Source organism: Lampetra fluviatilis, chromosome 7, assembly GCF_964198595.1.
Source record: "Lampetra fluviatilis chromosome 7, kcLamFluv1.1, whole genome shotgun sequence".
NCBI lineage: Eukaryota > Metazoa > Chordata > Hyperoartia > Petromyzontiformes > Petromyzontidae > Lampetra > Lampetra fluviatilis.
The window spans coordinates 3,695,346-3,716,093 of NC_136281.1; the positions used below are offsets into that span (position 1 = coordinate 3,695,346).

The 20,748-nt window shown below is 41.8% G+C and overlaps 1 protein-coding gene across 5 annotated transcripts in view; it reads right to left on the reverse strand.

Annotated features, from left to right (window-relative positions):
* BIRC6 (baculoviral IAP repeat containing 6) overlaps positions 1–20,748 on the reverse strand; it is a 149,365-nt gene that overhangs the window by 27,117 nt on the left and 101,500 nt on the right. For 4 of the 5 annotated variants that reach the window (XM_078858192.1, XM_078858191.1, XM_078858190.1 and 1 more), the window contains exons 67-70: positions 7,803–8,019; positions 5,069–5,140; positions 3,633–3,775; positions 1,742–1,849 (exon numbers count right to left, since the gene is read on the reverse strand). In XM_078858192.1, coding sequence (XP_078714318.1) covers positions 1,742–1,849; positions 3,633–3,775; positions 5,069–5,140; positions 7,803–8,019 — 540 coding nt within the window. The remainder of the gene's footprint in view (positions 1–1,741; positions 1,850–3,632; positions 3,776–5,068; positions 5,141–7,802; positions 8,020–20,748) is intronic. The other variant, XM_078858193.1, reaches the window with a different exon arrangement.

A 20,748-nucleotide genomic window follows, 5' to 3' on the forward strand; every position in this document is an offset into this window, starting at 1 on the left:
CCAAAATGAGTAATTTGCTAATTTTACCCGGCAATCATTTAAAAAACCATGAGGTTTTTTGGCCCGAAGCAAAATCTTTATACAGTATATTAAACGCGTTACTTTTGAATCTGTTAAATTCACACAAAATGCGGACCTCGGAAAACTGAATGTTCTCAAAGACGTGACATTGCATAAGTTGTCAATAATAACAGGAGAAACGTTGAAGTTTTCCCCCCTTAATGAGTTACATTACAATGGAGAGACATTTTCTCACGAGAAAAAAAATCAAGGTAAGATCTATAGCACTTGAAAGCCACCTTCCATTAAAGGCACACGCATCACATGTTGAAACAGAACTTTCTGACTCGTGCCGTGACTTTAACGGCCTGCGGAGAAATACGAGCATTAGGAAATCGATGAACAATTTTTCGGCATCTAAAAAGGGAAAGGGCACTAGCTCGCCAGTCCCAATAAATGCACTACACGACATGAAAACCAAAGCTCTCCACTGATAAAATAAAACAAACAAGACACATAAATGACACACGTTACATAATACACATAGTATACAGTAATAGGTAATGAAAAAACCACCAATATCTCAAAGCAGCTAAAAAAATTCCCCAATCGTTGAATGCTCAAAATTTTGGAGAATGAAGCTCAACCAAAGCACCACAGTCCTTCTCCCCTTGGAGCTGCGTGCAGCTCATTGTCACGAGAGCCAAAACATGTGCCACTGATAGATGATTGTGTATTCAAAACAGCCACTTAATTGCCAAAGGAAAAAACAGCCGAACATTATACACATAATGTAATTAACTAGTCATGCACCAAGGCACTCATAATTTTCAGTAATGGAATACATTTAAATAATGATTTATCAATAACCATAATATATTACTTACAGCACATGTACATGCTGTATTTAGGTATGTTTTTTTTATACACTGAACCACATCAATGTGATTCAGGTATAGCATGCCATGGTGTGCCACAGAAAATAACTGCTCGTTAGCCGAAACGGTTATTTCATGGTCCAATCAAAAGTCAATCGCCTCAATTGCTGCACTACGAATCAATACAGGGACAGGCAAGCAGGCAGGTGTAGGGGGGGCGGCCAGCGACGATCATGTTTCGCAACACGGCTGCTCAGCCGTAGGCCTGTGAGCGTCCGGTTCAATTGACCCAAGCCAACGTAGGGCCTACAGCTTGAGGTAGTGATGTGAACGTGTATGCATATGGATGCAGCCACTAAAAATCATTGCTACTGAGCAGTGGAAACGACCCGTGATTTTGCTTTGTGGGGAACACTTTGGGTAGCCCAATAAATATCTCAAGAGGCTCAGATATGATGCCAAATTTGGGCTATTAAGGTTTCCAATGATGGAATACAATTGTGCATTCAGGAAAAGACGAATGGTACTGAAATGATACCTGGTAATGCTCGCACAACACGTGAGCAAATCATCATCCGTGTGCGTCAACATTTGATAAATGGCAAACATACGCGAAGTAATGATAATCAAGGCAAAATTATGTCATGTGCCACACTAACATAAAGGTCTGAAGCAATCCTCCGAACAGTTCAGCAGAATTATCACACTGTTAACTGGGCATTTCTGAATTGCATAACGTGAAAGCATAAGACCTGCGCTTAGACTCTGAAAAACAACATAGGGTTCCCATAGAGGCTATAAAGGTGCCAAATAATTGGCCACAACAAGAAAAAAATGGCTCAAATTGGGACAAAATTACTCACCAAACTGTAAGTCCTTCATAATGGAAACATATCTTTCCTCCATTGATTTTCCAGCAGTAGACATCCTGGGTCTTGAAAAAATACTCCTGTTTTCAAGATCTTGTTTGTCTGAAATTCAGAATGGGCGAAGAATCAAACATTTAGCCAGGTGTCTCCTGGAACAAGTGCCGCAACAAGGAGAACAGGATAATAGAAATATGGAACACACTGAACGAAATATTAAGAACAGACATTTATTTTATTTCAATGAAGCCACACTCAGAATTCATGATCTCACACCACATTGCACTTTTCAAAATCTCAGCTTGAAAGGCGGCAAGCAAAGGGTAAAAAGGGAGGTTTGTGCAGAGGCAGCACTTTGATATAAGCAGAGATATGAAGAAATGAAAATCGAAGCTGAACAGCGACACTGTTTGCCCTAGCAAGGACAGTCACCTAGCAAACCAAGATAAGGGCAGCCGAAACACAACTCCTGATGTGGCAGCCATATCCATTGTGCGACTATCGCAAAGGCAGCATAAAGCACCATTCTTAGCACAAAGCTCTGCAAACAGAACTTGCAAGAACTTGCCCCTGCTCGTGTGAACAAGTAATGCGCTCCATGGCAAGAAAGTGCACACATTCCAGAAGGCTGTCTCGTCTCGAGAGACAGGCAACGCCTCGCATTGTTGTAGGATTTACTGGGTATTGTAGGCAATGTACTCGCACTGCATGCAATAACCAATTTAAAATGCTCTGCAGCATTTGTATAAGCCTTAAGTTTTCTGTCCGTTTTCTTTGGTCGAGAAACAATTTCAATAAAAGTTTCATACGCCTCTCATAAAACCACAGAATTAGGGAAATGGAAGTTTTTGTGTCCTATGAAGAATGTACAAAATGGAAAAAACAAATCTGGTTTCCTGTTAATTAAAAAAACTAAATACTCAACGTGCAAAGGACATCAATAACATTGCAGTATATCTGTACGTAATACACATTAGCTACACCAAAATTATCATTACCACTTATACAAATGAGTAAACAATTGTTTTTACAACTACAGAAAGATGAGCTAAGATGTGTGTTGCAAACAAACATCTGCAAGAAAGCAAGGGACAGCCATTGAATAAAGAAAAGGAAAATTAAGCCGAATGTTCAGACCATCTTAATAGCTTTAAGTGCAAATTGCTTAACAGAACATTAACTGTTTATTAGTCCTTATAAATTAGGCAATACACAAAAGCAGTGAAGATTCAATAGCAATACGCTCAATTGTAGCAATGCAGTATTCCCATGGGGAATGAGGAAGGTTATCCAAGCCAACCGTACATTTATTTTTAAAACGCATAGCCAGAAAGTAGCTGAAAGGAGGACCTTGTTCAAACAAGTGTATTGGACATTCCAAAAGTACATCTTAGCTAGGAAAAGAGCAATTGTTTTCGAGTTGATAAAAGTGTACGGAAACTACGTGAACAAAAACCAAAGGCCTGCGTAGAATTCTGTAGTGATCATAAGTGGTTGCATGAAAAGCTGATTGGTGCGAGTGTGATAGCAATCGCGAACCTGCATGTTGACATGAGTACGTGAGAAAGCGTTAGTGGGCCCAAGCAAGTCCGGCATGTTGGCCACGAGTGTTTTCGTGTGAGAAGGGATATTAGTGGAGAAGAATGGCGAGTGGATGTGGTTCGAATGTAGGCATGAACAAATGTATGAAGTGGCAGTGAAATGTGGTAATGAGTACATGTATGTATGTATGTAGAACTTAATTCTCACCATACGTAGCCAACCGCGCTAAAAATGTGGTTTAAAGGAAAAACACAAGCGCATGTGAACAGTTGGGAGTGGAGCACAGTAGGGAATACACATGGTTTGAATGGAGGCATGAGTATGAGAAGCTGGTGGGCCAGCGTACCGAGTGTGGCCTGCTTGAGGCTGGTGGTTGCCTTGTGCACAATCTCCGCTGTCCTCTGGATGTCAGGTACCAGCAGGGTGAGGCCCTCGGCTTCGGCTTCCGAATCCACTTTCCCATTGGCTTTGCCCCGTTCCTTCTTTGACCTGCAGATATTTAACGACGTCACTCATGCGAAACATTTTTTACATTTTCAAATGAGCGCGAAAATACAAGATTAATAGGAAATACACCAACGAACTGTCTATAGATGGCGTGAGATTCTCGTGACAAACACAGACATCAAAACAAGCGGGGTTAGAGCCAAGAGGAGTTGCCAATGAACCCAGTTGCAATGTGAATTACAGGTTTCCACTTCACCAAGACAAATGTGCATCACAATTGCAAGACATTACATCTCCCCATCATTCCCCCATTATAAATAATGCTTCTTAGAAATGAGTCACTAACTTGCTCCATTTCCTGAGTACAACCTAAATTTACAGCACCATCATTTCAATGTTCCGGTGCACTTTATTTGTTTCCTTTAACCTCCATACATTTTTTGACAAAAGTAATATGTTTAATATAAAAAATACTTTTTTTTGTTAAAACAAGAACATCCAAAAAAAATGAAAAAATCATTGTCATGTTCACTAATGTGATACAGATTGTGATATCGGTTGTCAAGTCATGAGATTAAAAATCCATTGCTCCCATGAAGTAGTGCAATGCTGAGTGCTATAAAGTGGCCTATGAAAGGTCGCTTGAAGGAATCTCAAAGGTCGTTCTTCAAACGACCTCTGGTCACAACGACCTCTGAGCACACCCCATTCACTCTGCATGAGAGTAATGTTCAAAGCACTGTAAAACCGATATTTTATTTCCCAGAGCTGGGATTTAGCCAAATTATTTGTAGAAACAAACGTAACTTGACGGCTTTTTTTTTTATTGCATTCACTGACGAGTGGGCTGTGTCCATCAACTCACTGAACTTGAGAACCTGGTTTAATCACAGGCGGCCGCCTGGATTCGATCCAAAGATCTCAGCGGTGCTAGCTCTGCGCTATGACCTATGAGCCACCCAGCCACATCCGTGATTTTTTTTTAATAACACAGGGATCTTGTTCCTGAGTCCTAGCAAAATAACCATCACATATTAAGCCAACCCCAGACCACGCAGTCACGCCCTGTGGCCCCTCGACTGTTACCCAACATAATACACACAGCTAGCGTGGGTGGACAGCTGATATGACCCTGAAAAACTGTGGGGGCCTGTAATAAACACCACATTTTTATTAAAGCAGTGTCCATAGCAGGTAAATTAAGGCTTTGGAGATTTGGATTGCATAGCTGCCAACTGCGTAAGAGCTGCAAACCAATGGATAAGTGCAAACTCACGGGGAAGCCAAGCAAATGTAAATGAGCTTAAAGTGTGTGGCAGCATTAATGTGCATTACGTTTGTCTGCTGTACAGCGATGAGTTGAGAACTGCATTTCGTATTCCGCCTCCGCAATGCCGTGAAAGGTTGCTGGGTTCAAAAGTAAAAAGTTTTCAGGGCCAATAAGAAGAGCCAATTTTTTTTTTATACATATACAATCCCTGGTACAAAGCTACACTTTAAAATATAATCTGTGATGCACAGCACATTTTTTGTCAAGTAAATTTTGCTGTTGCTGTCGTTATTAAAAAAAAAAATTTCCAACTTCATATATTAGCTAAACGAGTAGATATCCTGCAAAAAATACATTGACTTAAAGCTTTCGTGACTGCAGGAATTCATATTCTTTGGGTCTTTCGGTAAAGTCACGTAGATAGGTTAAAAATATATTTTTTTAAACTACGACGTTTCGATCGCAATACAAGCAGTCGTCATCAGGTGGGGAAAAGAAAAAAGAAGGGGTTAGCCTCTAAAGGCAAAGTGTTTATAAAGGTTTATAATGGGCATAGCCCAAGTGACAGAATGGAGTGGGCGGGGCACATGAGCCCTGGGGGAGCATGAGTGGAGGTTACGTACCACCAGGGCCGATACATCAGCATTCAGTCCTTGTTGGACCAAACCTTCAATGATTGCAATGGTGTCAGGCACAGGAACTTTGGTAAACAAAGAGACTACATTGAAACTATATGAGCAAAATCACCTGGAGATAGTGAGATGTTCTTAATTAACGATAGCAAGTGAGCTGAGTTAAGTACAGTTGAGGAGGTATTACCAGTGAATGGTTGTAAGGTCTCAGACAGAAATCGGGCCAGTTTGTAGGTGGGTGAGTCAATGGTGGAGACGATAGGACGAAGGGGTGTACCCTCTTTATGGATTTTTGGTAAGCCATACAATATGGGTGGTCTAGCAGCAAAGGGTTTAAGGAAAACGCTTGGTCTGTTCGATTCAAGAAGTCGAATCAGTGATGATATTGTTGTTTTTTGTAATGAGGCTGTTGGTGGGATCTCTCAATTTATGTATAGCTACCATCATTAAGTAGGTTCTGAATTTTTTTTTATTGTATGTGGTTTTGTCCATGATGACTGTGGCATTGCCCTTGTCGGCTGAGAGGATGACAATGTCATCCCTATTTTTTTATTGAGATAGCTCACGCTCATCCTTACTGATGTTGTTGATAGGTGTCTTAGCGTTTTTGAGGATTGCAGCAATTTCTGATCTTGCCACATCTGCAGTGATGTATCCCACACCCTTAAGGGCTACATCGACCTGGGCAATAATTTCATCCACTGGGATGTGTTTAGGGGTGACTGCGAAATTCAACCCTTCACCTAGAACCGATTTTAGCCTGTCAGAAATTGGACTATTACTCGGATTAATAACAACCTTGTCAACGTCTAACTTGTTAATGTGTGGATCTGGCTGCTTCTTGGAAAGGAGGTTGAACTTGGAAATCAGGTTATCTTTGCATTTAGCCGACATTGAAGCGGCTGAAGAGGCTGTCATGTCATCTACATGTTCCCAATCAGATGTAGACATTTTTTCTGTCAATGTTAAGTGTGATTTCAGGAGTGTCTTGTCCAAAAGATCTACTTCAATTCGGAGCAATCTTATTATCTCTGAGATCAGGGCTAAGCCTGCCCCTGAACAAGATCTGTTTAGCATTAGAAGATGTGACAGCAGCAGATGTCAATGTAAAGGAGATTGGTATTACCTTGGTGTTGCGGCATCTTTTCAGAACCTTCACCGCTCAATATGCCGAGGCCCACCGTTTTTAATCCCTCCGCTCATGCTCCCCCAAGGGCTCTTTTGCCTCGCCCACTCCGTTCTGACACTTGGGCTACGCCCATTTTAAACCTTTATAAAGAGTTTGCCTTCGAGGCTAACCCCTCTTTTTTTTCTTTTCTCCACCTAATGACGACCGCTTGTGTTGCGATCAAAACGTCATAGTTTTGTGTAACATTTTTGAACCTATCTATGTGACTTTACCGAAAGAGCCGAAGAATATAAAAAACACATTCCTGCAAATGTGTCCCAAAAAATCAAAATATGAGCAGAAAGGAATTCAGGAGCAGAATATATAAGTAACTCGAAGCCCGATAGTTAAGCAAATTCAGTCACTCCACAATGCGGTTTGCACTTGCTATTCAAACCTGTTCAAAGTCTTACGAGAAATGAGAAATCTGGTAATGTTTAGCCAAATTTCTTGTTGCACTCATGCACTGGTAACTGGTACAAATGAGTAAAAGCATAAAGTCCTTACCAAGGAAGAACACGTCAATCAAATATTAAATGAAAGGGGGTACACATTTTTCCAGGTCATATTCTGCCTTAAATAAAACCCACTTAAGCCAAGACGCTCCTACCACAAAAGCATGCTAAACTACTAACATTCACAGCGTCTAAGCAAACATTTGTCCTGAAATAAAATGTCCCCAAGCAATGTAATCTTCCAATTTTATGGAACCAAGCAATGAAAGACTTACATCACTGCAATTTATTCTTCCATTCAATATTCAATCAAACACAGATGAAAGAAAATACTGATGATTCAAAGGACAATTTGTATATTTGAAAATATATCACATTCATCAAACATATCTCATAGTGAGTCATACTCTTCACGTGTAATATGCGATCAGCTGTGCCCCACCACTCAACAGGGTCACAAGCTGGTTCACACGCAGCCCTACAGCTCTTTTTCATAGTTGCAACCTTGTGAACTGGCAGTTGTATGTGTGTGTGTGCCTCTCACCTGAGTCTGTTACTGTACGTGTCAACACAGGTTTTCATCTTTGTGAGCAGGGCAGAGATGCAGCCTTGAGACGCGGTCTCAGAGTCCTCCTGGACGTCGGAGGGTGGCCCTCCCGAGAGGGGCAGCAGAAGGGGCACGAGCGGCGGGCAGAGGGCGATGGCGCGAAGCAGCTCCAGCAGAGCCCGGTACAGCGGCACGTGGCGCGCCATGTCCAAAACTGCGGACACAGCAGCAGTGCATCGCACGTGTCACTCGGCAGAACGGGACACAAGCCCCACAAGCACATGCTGCAATAACATTACCATAGTTACTAGTCTTGTAAACTTAACGCGTCGATTCCTCCACCCATGTTGAGGACTTGGTCTACCAGGCCCAGTGTCGTCTCAATACACACGGCGTTCAACCAACACCACCACGCTGCAGGTCACAATAATTCTACTTCCGCTTCTTTTCCCGCATTGCTTGACTTTGGAATTCCCTCTCATCATCTCTGTTTCCAAGTTCTTATAACCTTTAAATTCAGGAAACGTATTTACTCTTATCTATCTGTCTTTCCGACAGCCCTGTTCTTCACCTGAGGATGGCTGCTTGCGTTGTGGCCGAAACGTCATGAGAATTTTATTATGTAAATTTTTATTATTTTATTATTTCCCTTCTACGTGACTTTACCGAAAGAACCAAGAAGATTCAAGAGTAATGTTTGTTGCTGTTTGGAATTTTGAGCATCTGGGCCGGTGCTCCGCAACTGAGAAAAAAAACACACACAGGACAGCACCGCTAACTGAAAATGACACAGCAACAGTGTTACGCAAACGTGAGGCCACACCATAGCACCCAGTGTTGGGTGGCTTATTGGGCACGTCTACTTAAAAACCAAGTCCCAGAAGCTGCCTTAAAAAGCTTTAAAATAAGGCCAGCGGCTTTTGCTCTTTGCCATATGTATAAGCCAAGAATCTTATTAAAGTACAAAGAGAATGAATATCAGCAAGAAACAAAGATTATTTGGTGGGCATCAAAGTACTCCATGGCATTTATGGGAGACCTATAATTTTCTGACAAGTAATATCACATTTCAAGCAAAGAATTGTGATGTGCAATTTCATGGCAGGAACAAAATGCAGAGTTAACCCAAAAGGGAGAGTTGCTCTAATGATTGAATTGTCATTCCGGTTGGATTATCCTTGAAATCAGGTCAAAGTTGTAAAACAATGCTTTTCTTTTAAAAAAATTGGAAAGACTTTAACAACCAAGATAACCTCAAACACTGTGAAATTTAAGGAAAATTCAACTTTGAAAAAGAAGGCCCTGAATACATAAAGTTATTCCCATAAAAATATTGATATATTTTTACTTCAAATGTGATTCAGACTGAATACATTTCATGCACGTTAAATGCACATTTTTATAGTCTCTTGTATGACGTTGTAATAAACTGCAGCAATTGGTGGAAACAATGGTATGTAGTAAAAAATCAATCTGTGAGGCTTTGGAAAGGAAAAAAATCTAATTCTTATTAAACCAAAGGCTTTGGAGGCCCTGAAACTTACACCTATGAAGACTAGAGAAGAAATGAAACCTTGAAAAAAAATGCTATGAAGATACTTAATGCTATCACACTTCCAGATGGTGTATGAAATAAATGTTAAAAACTATAATAATCGCACTCAATAATGGGAAAACTGCAATGCCAACACCACCCCAATATTTTTTTATATAAAAAAAACATTGCGCTAAAATGAAGCAGTGCCAATGTTCAGAACTTGTTAATAGAAGTGGTTTCATGAGCAGTGCAAATGCCTTGTACCTGCAGTGCAGTATTTGAGGCGCAAAAATTAGAAAGCTTGCATCAAGAAGCTACAATGGCTTTTATGGGAGCATAACAGCTACGTTGTTTTTACCAAATAATAATGTCAGAGCTGTTTTTTTCAGGCGTTTATTTAAATCGTGCGTTTGATGTAAGCATTTTCTAAAACGCGGTGCCTCCGATAATAGCCCCATTTCATGCATTCCAAAGACAAAAACGAGGATCAAATTTAAATTAATAATTAGCAGAAAATACATTTATATTCGAGTGATAGGTGACAATAAAGTAGTCTAAAAAATGCCCATAATTAAAATGTTGACAATTGTATACGAAACCTAATTTACATTTCGGGAGCTGTATATAATTCTTCATGTTTTTCAATTTATGAGGTTTCTAGGTCCAGATTGCAGCTGAACATTCATCAGGTTTACATCACAGCCACTTAACGGCATATGGGCCCACATGCTCGTACGTATACATGTGGTACAAACACACAAGGACATCCATTTTTGGAGCGGGGCGAGAGCTCATTGAGACAGTCATATTTAAGGCACGCTAGGTCAAACAATTACAAACATGACAAAATATAAATGACAGCAATGATTAAAAGCACAGAAAATTAAAAATAACGGGAAGAAAAAACCATGAAAGCTAATAAAAAAAAAATGTATTATTGTGTTTGTTCATACAGAAACCCTGAGTCTCAGAGCATATCAATCATCACCCTATACTGCAAGAATTCTGCCGAGTTTCCGCACTGTAGGTCGATGATTGTTCTGGAGATTCCAAATGAGTAATTGAAAAAAGATTAAATTTGAAGTAAACAGACAATAAAAAAACTAAATATAAAGTGCAATTCATTATTCAACAATCTAAATTTAAGCAAAGACCAACAAATAAAAGAGCATTAACATATTTGAAAGATGCATACCCTCAGTGTAAAACATTTCACAAGTGCAATTTAAAAACACCTGCCTGCATTCATAAAACCCATATAATCTAAAAACGTATTTAAATCGGATGCAGAGAGACAATATAATATAATGTATGAGGGGCATCATACTCACGAGAATATTCACAATAATGGCTTTAATATTTTGAACATACCACTGTAGTTAAAGCAATTAAAACTACAGATATGGTTGCTTTCATATAGAACAGCAATATTATTCATGATACAAATGTCATCATTGCAATGCAAATTACCCATTTCCATAAACAAACCGTATTCTAAACAGCACTGTTAAACCCTTTGTTAAAACCTTGTTTTAACCTTGTTTTCCATCGCACTGCCACATTACAAGGAGTTATCACTTCATACCCTTCATTATTTTCTCTACTCACCCTCCTCAATGGCTAAGTTTGTCTATCGCTTAGCGACTAACAATGTAACGTGCATTTTTCACCCATTTTCATGTTATAATTTAATTATAAAAGAACACTTAAAAATCAACAATATTAAAACAAACTGGCAAGAAAAATTTTAGTCGTGGTGTTTTCGAAACCTATTACCCCTTAACCCCCATTGAATCAATGTTGATTATAACGCAACTTTTCCTTCACGTGGCGTTCTTGAGGAACGCAAGGACCATGTTGTAGGAGAACTGACTACTACTATGTGCCACCAGGAACGTGGCAACAACACGCAGCGCTACTGCATAAGAACATGCCCGTTATTATTCCCCTGGGCTCAGGTACCATTGTGTTACCTCAGCACACCTGCGGCCGATTCAACTGTGACCCCTAAATGGCTAAAATTGTTAGCGCTTTGTATCACTATGCTATTTAAATGTACATGACCGCACATTCCCTGCTCGGCTATCATTACTTGAGCAGCAGCGTCGTCAGATTTGGAGACAATCAGTGTGGACAGAATGTGCTATTTTATTTCACATCCAATCAGACCCCTGCACGGAAGCCAGGTCAGTGGCCACCAAAGTAACCCTAACCACCTAAGCTTTTCCCTGCTGAGTTTGCAAGTACAATAACGGCAATGTGAAATTAAACTGAACAAAAACAATACATTGGCAATAGTCATGCTCCAAGCCAAACAATATACCGAATACACAAGAATTTAAACGTGCCACTAAAAACACTAACGCAATGCATTATGAGCATATACGCACATTCAATATTGAATGCCACTGTGCGGTTTTGTCCAATGTCACTGTGTGGTAGGACTGATCATACTGACAAAGGTGGCAGCGGTGGCTGTGAATCGTCGCGAACATCTTGTTTGGTCAAACTGCCCAATTGATCAGCAAGTTTCACTGCACAAAAGTGGCTTCGTGACATGACCAGTTTTCACATTTCACTTTCTATTACTTGCCCCATGATAATAGTAAAATTCGTCACCAACGCATTCATATATGTACGTACAGTTGCTCTCACACATTAAAAATTGTTTCATCCCTAATACTGTGCACTATTCAAACAAGATAGCGTACGTCAAAATTATGCATCAAGATTTTATAGCACTTCCAGCTTCAAGAAACAAGCCATAAATTGAAGTGAAGCCGGTCCCCACAGCGTCATAAATGTGTCTCCGTGTCATTGAGAGATGGTAAGCACTGCATTAAGGCATCGCTTACAAGCTCATGATCAAGAGCAATGCCAAGACTGCGGCACAGTAATTAATGTTCTTACCAAATGGGGCATTCATGGAATGCAGAAAATCTCAGAGTCCCTCCCACCTGCCATCACGGTCACCAATCTGCTACACATATCTGCTCAGACTTATTGTGCACAGCCCATTAGGTTGTAAGAATTACCAAATATCTCAAGGGGAAATCCCAATTAAAACAATTCAGAACAGTGCATAAAGCACAGTAGAAGACTATAGTTTGGATGAGTTAAACTTACCATTCAATGCAATTTTCATTAAAGTCAGTCTACATAACGGATAACAATGCTGCATCATGCACTAGACGAGGCTTCAGTGAATAACCTCAGAAAACACATTATTATCGCCGATGGCATTCTACTGAGCAGCTGAATTGTCCCACACAATGTCCTGTTTTGTGTCCTATAAAGCACTTATAACGGTTGTATTTAAAGTGTGGTTGTATTTAAATTACATTTCAAAAGTCCATCTTCAAAATTGGTTTCATGAAGTAAACAGCTTCAAATAAGCACTGTATTGTGAAACATTTGTGTACCTTGCTAGTATAATACATTACCAAATGACTGTCATTTCTATATCTCTACATGGAATAAATGACAATTGCAAATGAATGACCTTAAGTGTAACACACAACAGGCTGCTCAATAGCATAGCAAACCATGATAGCAGCCAACCAGAATAACAACGGATACTTGAAAACATCAAATCAGGCACTGCATAATTCAAGGTCAATTATGTCCCTTTCAATCACCTAATTACCCATCTCCTCAAAACATCCTGGTACCATCATTTATCATACCATTTAGCAAGCGGATGCTGTGCGTTGGAAGGAATTCTTACAAGCCCAATTAAGTGCCCATGATATATGAAGTGGTTTTTCTCAATCCGTTAACACCTCCACAGCTGATGACAAACACTGCGGAGCAACGGGAACCACAGGGGTGACGAGCAACCTTCTTCACAATGCAAATGCCTCCAACACACATTCGCACAATGTCCTGCACGGGGCAGGCAACACCAAAGCAACGGAGGACAGCAAGCAACTAGTTTCACTGCAGCCAAGAAAACATTGCAGTATGGCCAATTTATCAGGCTCACATTGCCGAAAGGAAGTATGCGCTCCTGTTGTGATGGGAGCACAACAGAACGTAAGGTTAGGTTTCTCGATTAAAAAAAAATACATACTCGAGCAATTGGTTTACGCTGGAAACATATTTGTTTTGTCACCAACATCATCGACGACAACAACTACAACTCTTTGCGGCCATACTTTTGAGAAAGGCGGAGTGAGATTGAGGCTGCCTCACCGAATGGGCGCATGCCAATTTCTTGGCTTGCTGCACTGCGCGAGTGGACGAGCTGCAACCCAATTGAACTGGTGGCTCACACACCACTCTTCCCCAGTGTCTGGCCACAACGCTCACTGTCTAGCGCAAACATTAGAAATGCATAAGTTTCTACTAACGAGAGCAGTCCCACATGACGAGCGACTTTGTTAGTTTCGTGTCTTACTCAAAGTCTTTTAAATACTTCTTAAATATTAAATACGAACCTTTAAATTATGCCATATTATTGCACACTATAATTACGTTTTGTCATTGCTACCAACGTTACAACAATTACTCGTAAAATGTAATGTTACTTTTTAGGAAGTTTAAATGCACAATGCCAATTTCACGAAACACCACGCTGGTTTTATAACCGACAAGTACCTGCTCATTGCCATTTAAAAGTTAAGGCTGTCTCTTATTTGCTATGCATAACTGATAATAGAATGGAATGCCAAATATACAATCCAGCCATGCCAGCATTACTTTCATGAACTTAAAAGTAATGCTGGCATGGCTTGAAAGTAATGCCAATGGCACAGACAATTCGTTTCGAGTTACAGGCTTTCATGTGCAGGTGCTTACAAGTAAGGAAAAGAACTGCACACACTTCGACTCATCACAACATTGAGGCGCTCCGGGGATGACAATGTACCTGAGAAAACTTCTACATGTACGCATGTATGTACGTGAAAAGTTTTTGGCATCGTAGTTAACCGTGCTCATCGGAGGTGCGGGGGAAGGACAAACTTAACAGAAAAAGCAGTTCTAAAGAAATGGGTTTTCAATATAGATTTAAAAGTACCATAGCTCCAGTGGCTTCTGAATACCATGAGAGCGTTCCAGACGGCCACAGAAGTGCATCTGGAAGCATGCGATGCGGTGACCATCTTTGTTCGATGGCTAGCCAAAAGCTGCTGCGAGGATGACAGGTGTTTGTGTCATGGTTTATGCTCCTTGAGATCAGCAAGGTATTGTGGTTTCAGTTTTGGCAAGCACTGTGTGTGTAATGAGTGTGACCATAACACATTTCTGCGGAGGGAGCTGGTAGGAACGTTGGGTTGCTCGGTCATTGGCCAGGGCCAACGGCGGCGTGGTGTATTCCGTAAATATGCCCGACTGTGAGGGCGGGCACAAGCCGGCATGAGTAGGTTAAACGTTGAGTATTATAAGGGTACCACGGGGTGACCAGCCCCTCCCACCCCCCACCCTCCCCACCCAGCCCCTCCCCACCCTCCCCTCCCCACCCTCCCCTCCCCACCCAGCCCCTCCCTCCACGACAGACGGACACAATAATCCCCTATGGGCTGGTGTAACCAGGAGGTTCCTACTGGTATAATGTATTCATTCGGGCAACCGGAAGCTAGGCGACTGGATGGACATGGTCGGATCTTGCAGTACCCGTCACGACACGTGCCAGAGAATAATGTACATGCTTCAGCTTCATGTTTTTGCCAGACGTCCAGGGACGTACAGGAGTGAGTTGCAACAATCGAGCCTTGTCGATACTGTGCTACATTCCACCGTGTTGGCTATGTCACGACTCAATCGTCGTCGAATGTGTTATAGAACCCCGATATGAAAATTGCAAGGACCTGACTATATTTTGCATGTGGTGATCAAATGACATTCTGGTCGAGTATGGTGCCAAGGCACTTTAGACCTCAATAGAAAAGTGAATCCTGGAGTTTGTGACCTTCCTCGTGGTTCACGTTCGAACTGTCAAATCAAAGCACATTCAAAGTCCTCACAGTCATTGGCACAACGTATGCTCTGGTCCACCTTGTGCACGCCTCGGTTCCGTATGTCTCGTGAACTTGTCCTTACAGGTCATTACTCTCCACAGTTGTGGAGGCAAGACAAGAGTTGGAAAGTACAATATCGTTATTTGTGAAGGATACGTTCTGGAGTTGCACGTGAACAGCAAATTTCACAGATAATGATGGTGGCCTACGAATATCGAAGCGCAACGCCTGCAGATGCTTCTAAAGCTCCGGTAATGTCTCTCTTTCATCTCTTTATCTCATCACTCTCTCTCATCACTTTATCTCACTTTCTTTCCCTCTGTCGATGCAGATAGCCAAAATCGCGGGCTAGCATGTTCACGAATAACGAGGGAATGCTGTTTATAAGATTAGCACAAAAATAAAAGAACACCTGAGGACCGTGAAATATTCACGAACACAATTGTCGGCAGCTGCGGAACACGCTCACCAACAAGGGCCTTCAATTGATTTTGATAACGTTGATGTTCTGCACAAAGCTAATTACTATTGGCCAAGCCAAATTCAAGAATCCATTTAACGGAGAGGAATAACAAAATTATATTCTTTAAATGCCGAGTATGGCTTGGAAACGCATCATTAAGTCATCACATGACAACCTTAAACAAAAATGTATTTACATTAATCAAAACGAACACAGCATGATTACAACATTACTAACCATGTAGAACAACTAATTAACTATGACTAACCAGTATCATCACGTAAATATATGTAGCTTACTGGCATCTCAAATAATTCATTATATATATAATCAAACACAACCATCCACTACAACCAGATAATTATGCCTAACTTGTATCGTGATGTAGGTTTCCCCAATGTAACTACTGCCGCAGACACAGCGACAGGTCTCGGTCCGTGTTCGTGAACATAAGGCAGATCTGAAACACGGTCGGACCAATACCTCGGCCGTGGCTGATCATTGTTTTAATGTGGTGGGCTCACACGAAATGTATTTCTCTAAGACGAAGGTACTTTGCAAGCCCACTGGCTATCAACAAAGATTCGTTCATTAAGCCACCATTTGTTTAGACACAGACACAATTTAAACCGAGAAGATGGGTACAAACTGAGCAATCATTGGAAGGACGTTATCAACCAGTTTAAATCATAACTGGCTATGATGTTCCCATCCTACCACCTTCCGATGTTAGTTGTGCTTTACGCCCATTTCACAGGCTTCACACCAACACAGCCACTTCGCGCGCCGACTACCCCTCGGTTGCGGCTCTGCGATTTTCCATTAACTTGCTAATCTCTCATTAACATGCTAATTTTCACCTGGCAGCCCTTTGATCGGTGGAAAACCAACCACCGTCGGGTTGGTTGCCCACCACTTGCATTAATATTGGCTGCTGACATTTGGGCTACGCCCATTTCAAACCCTTATAGTTTGCCTTTGGAAGCTAACCCCCATTTTCCTGAAGACGACCGCTTGTGTTGCGATCGAAACGTCGTAGTTTTTTGTTATTTTCTTTGAGCACAGACTTGAACTTAACACTAAGGGAAAAAGGTGGTGGAGGGGTCACATGGGCAGTGCCCCCCCCCCCTCTTCCTTGCACATGAGTAATAGTTAAACATTACATTTATATGGAGTTCATGGGTGCCCAGCACAAGGGATGGAGTTCAAGAGGACCTTAACCAGATCGTGTCGGTGACCACCATATAAACAAACAGCTCATTTTCTATACTATAAATATATAGCTTTAACAGACTTTTGGGGCAAGTGCTGTTAGCGGGTACCAAGGAAGGCCGGCACGGCACACGAGGGGTGGGTGGCCACCACTACGCCCGACCACCTTTGTCTCCGCAGTGGCGATGTTGACACACCACACCAGGTACTCATTTGAGGCTAAGTTCAGCTTGGGGAGGCCCAGACCCGGTTCAGATAATCATCATTGGTGTTGGCCGTGAGTGGGAATCAATCCCGGGTCACCGGGTTTGTAACTCAGCGTGCTAGACGCTACCACTACCGCTCACCCCAGGTCAAACCCAAAGCACCATCATCTCATCTCCACATTGGAGAATGTGTCGACATCTTCATCACTTTCCATCCAATGTGCATCTGACAAAGATATCACGGACAAGCTTACAAACGTTCACTTCCATCCATATGGGTGTTTGCAATCTGCATAAAGCACGACTGGTTGTGCAGGTTCGATACGAATGAAGACACGCGTGCTAATCTATTACCGTACTCGGATGATGACACCTTAAGGAAACGTGCGATTTGTACAAATGATTTTTTTGGGAAAATCTGTCTGCTCCATTTATACTTCCGATTTTATTGAAATGTAATGAATACCCAAGGCAAGGGTGATTAATAAATGTAATATTAACAAATGGAATTAAAATATTCTCCCAACATAGCCTTAAAGGTGCCATTAATCTTGTAACAATGAAAGCATTGGCATTTATATGATGAAAGCACTGACCTGTACACAAAAGGTAAAACAATAATTCAATCCCGTAATGTCACTTAGAGCTAAATGGTTGAGTGTCCCAGACATACAATGCTGGTTTGACTAAACTTGATTTCATCTTCTGCTGCTGCAAACATGGCTGTGAATAGGCAAATGTGCTGACAAATGTGAATGCCACCGAGCCATCAGGCCCAGGCAGACAAATATAAAAAAATATAAAAGGGAAATTTGTGAATGTGTGTCTGATCGAAATGTTTAGCATACTTCCCAACATGCAACAAACTTTAAATTTGGCATGTGGGTAGCTTCCAGACTGTACGCACTGCAAAAAGTATAAAAACAGACTTTTGTATTTTGGGGGGGGGGGGGGGGGGGCGCAATAATGCATATATTTTGCATGGCAAGTGAGCGGTGACGTCACATCTGTCATGTCACCCACATGCGGCAGCGTCACGCAGTGTGTGCCTGGTGACGTCACGTATCCCCCCCCCACCCTCCGCGGAGGACGTATATTAATCCAAGACAAGAATCCAAGTTTCGGACGAAGCAGGGTAGTAAAAACTAGTAGATGTCTATAAATATTGCTACCAGATTCCCAATCCCCATTCACCTCAGGGTTTAAAACAAGTGCTGTGAAACACATCAGCTATAACGAAGCCAGGCAATTCACAACATATGGCAAACAATGATCATTTTCACTTCACAGCTGAATATTTTTTTTTTTACAAAACTTAGACTATTTAATTGGTCCCAGGCCTGTGTAAAAAAACGCCAGAAAGATCAGAACATAAAGGCTTGGTTTCCACTTTGAAACAACTTAGCAGCCACAAAATGCTCAAGGGGTAGCTCTACATGTATCTTGCCCTTGCACCTACTCCCCTCTACGCCACCCTACTGCGATGGATTATTTTGCTTGGGAATTCTTCTAAATGTGACTTTTTATGCATTAGCATTCACATGGACTTTACTCGTTTCCTAACTTTTTGCCGTACAATTGGTTGTCAGGCTGCATTAGAGGCCACCGATAAGGCACAGAGTGGCCATCTCCAAAACGTGGGGGGAAAAAATCAATGTGCATTAGAAAGCTGACCACACTATATAACAGACTGCTCCTTCAGATTTGTTATAGCACAGCTAGATTTGCTAAACTCTGAGAATGGAAGGAACAGACCAAAGTTTATCGTTTGGCATTTAAAAAGTGCATGAAATAACAGCTCCAGAACAACTGTGTGACTTATTTAAACAGAAAAAACATATTCAAATACACATTCGGACCCTTTCGAGAAGCCAATTTCTTTCTCCAAATTCACATGATAGAAATGTACTTTCCGTTCTTTCTCTGTTGTTGGGAGTTTCCTGAGGAGGTATTTTGGGTATATCCCTGCATGAATATGTAATGTTCAAACTCCACAACCCAGACTATTATACGTTGGTGTAAAATTGCTGAAAGCTATGATACTTCTTAACCCTTTGATCTCCCTTTCGCTGTGTTTTTGAGTGTGTGTATTTTTCGAGCATGATAACTGGGTTATCGTTTCTTAATTTTTTCGTAACTTCTCAGTCACAAATGTAAAAAAAATCTGATCACCCTGCTGCTGGGCAACGTGATCCCAAATGCCACCCACCCCAATGCCAATCTTCCATCACAGTAAAAAGACCTCACACTCTCGTGATGTTGGCGAAATACAAACAACCCCCTTCGTGCATGCATCATCGCTGTAAGTCAGCAAAACAGCTGGGCATTTTGCTCCTTTTGAAGTTATTTTGTAATTCACATTTCAATTGCAGAAATTAAGTAAAAATGGAATGCCAAGGGGATGTCACCTGAACTTATCTGGCTGGGCCTGTGGTTAAAATTATCGCCAATTGCAGGCTGTGTGGGGGATGTGGGCCCGGTCCTTGTGGTCTGAAATGCACGTGGCACTTTAATGCACTTAAGCATCCAGATATAAACTTTTGTAACGTTGTACAAAATTGCTTCTCTAGTCTATGCTATCGCTAACTGGTCCAATGTTATTCTTAATGTTGAAACATGTCCTTCAGCCAACGAAACATGCTATCGATAAAGCTTTGGGGGTGTAGGGCGTAGAAACGCAAGTACTGGAAGGACCATGGGTACATTGGCACGTTCAGGTAGGCATTTTTCAGGTCAAATCCCCACGTTGCAGGAAAATCCTGATGTAGCGCAAGGACTTCATCTTGAAGTGCGCCTTCTTGAGGAAGACATTTACCTTTCGAGGATATAGGATTGCTCTCAAGACCCCTGAGCTTTTTTTTCTGACAATGAGACATCTGGAGTAGAAGCCCAGTCTTTGTTGGTAGGTAGCCACGTATTTAATGGTTTTAATGTTTAAGCCATGACATTTCCTGGGTGAGTGTCTGTATGAGCTCTGGATCATCCAAATGAACGCAAAGGTTGGAATCCAGTGAAGCGTGAAAACTCCTGGGAATCCAGCTTGTAGCCATGCTCCTTCATCTGCTCGGATCCATGCATCCATGTTCGTGTACGCACATGCTTGCGTAAACTCTGCTAAAGGGTCCCCGATGTATGCAGGAGATGGTGGGGTCCAGCTGTTCTCTTTGGCACCATCAGTGCTGCTGCAACTTGTTTGCTGAAGTGGCTGTGTAATGCTGGTGCTGTGGCAATTTTGGCTTGTCCTTCTGACAAAGTGGGACTTGTAGGTCGGCATAGAGGTGGGCTCCTTGCGGTTAATACCACCCGTCACCTGGCGGTCCGCTTGGTTCCTTTCTGCTAGATCAGTCTCCTTTCCATCACAGCGGCCAGCTGCCGCTTGGGAGGCGGTGTCCTACATAGCCCTTCCAAAGTCAACGGCAGACACGGCCACATCCCGAATGTCGAGGTAGGCCTGGTAGAATTCCTGGTCCTCCTCCTCATTGGGCTCGAGGGTCTGGAATGACTCCATGTGTACGTTGCATACTTTGCGATGGATACTGCAGAGGCTGCAGCTCAAAGGCCTTAT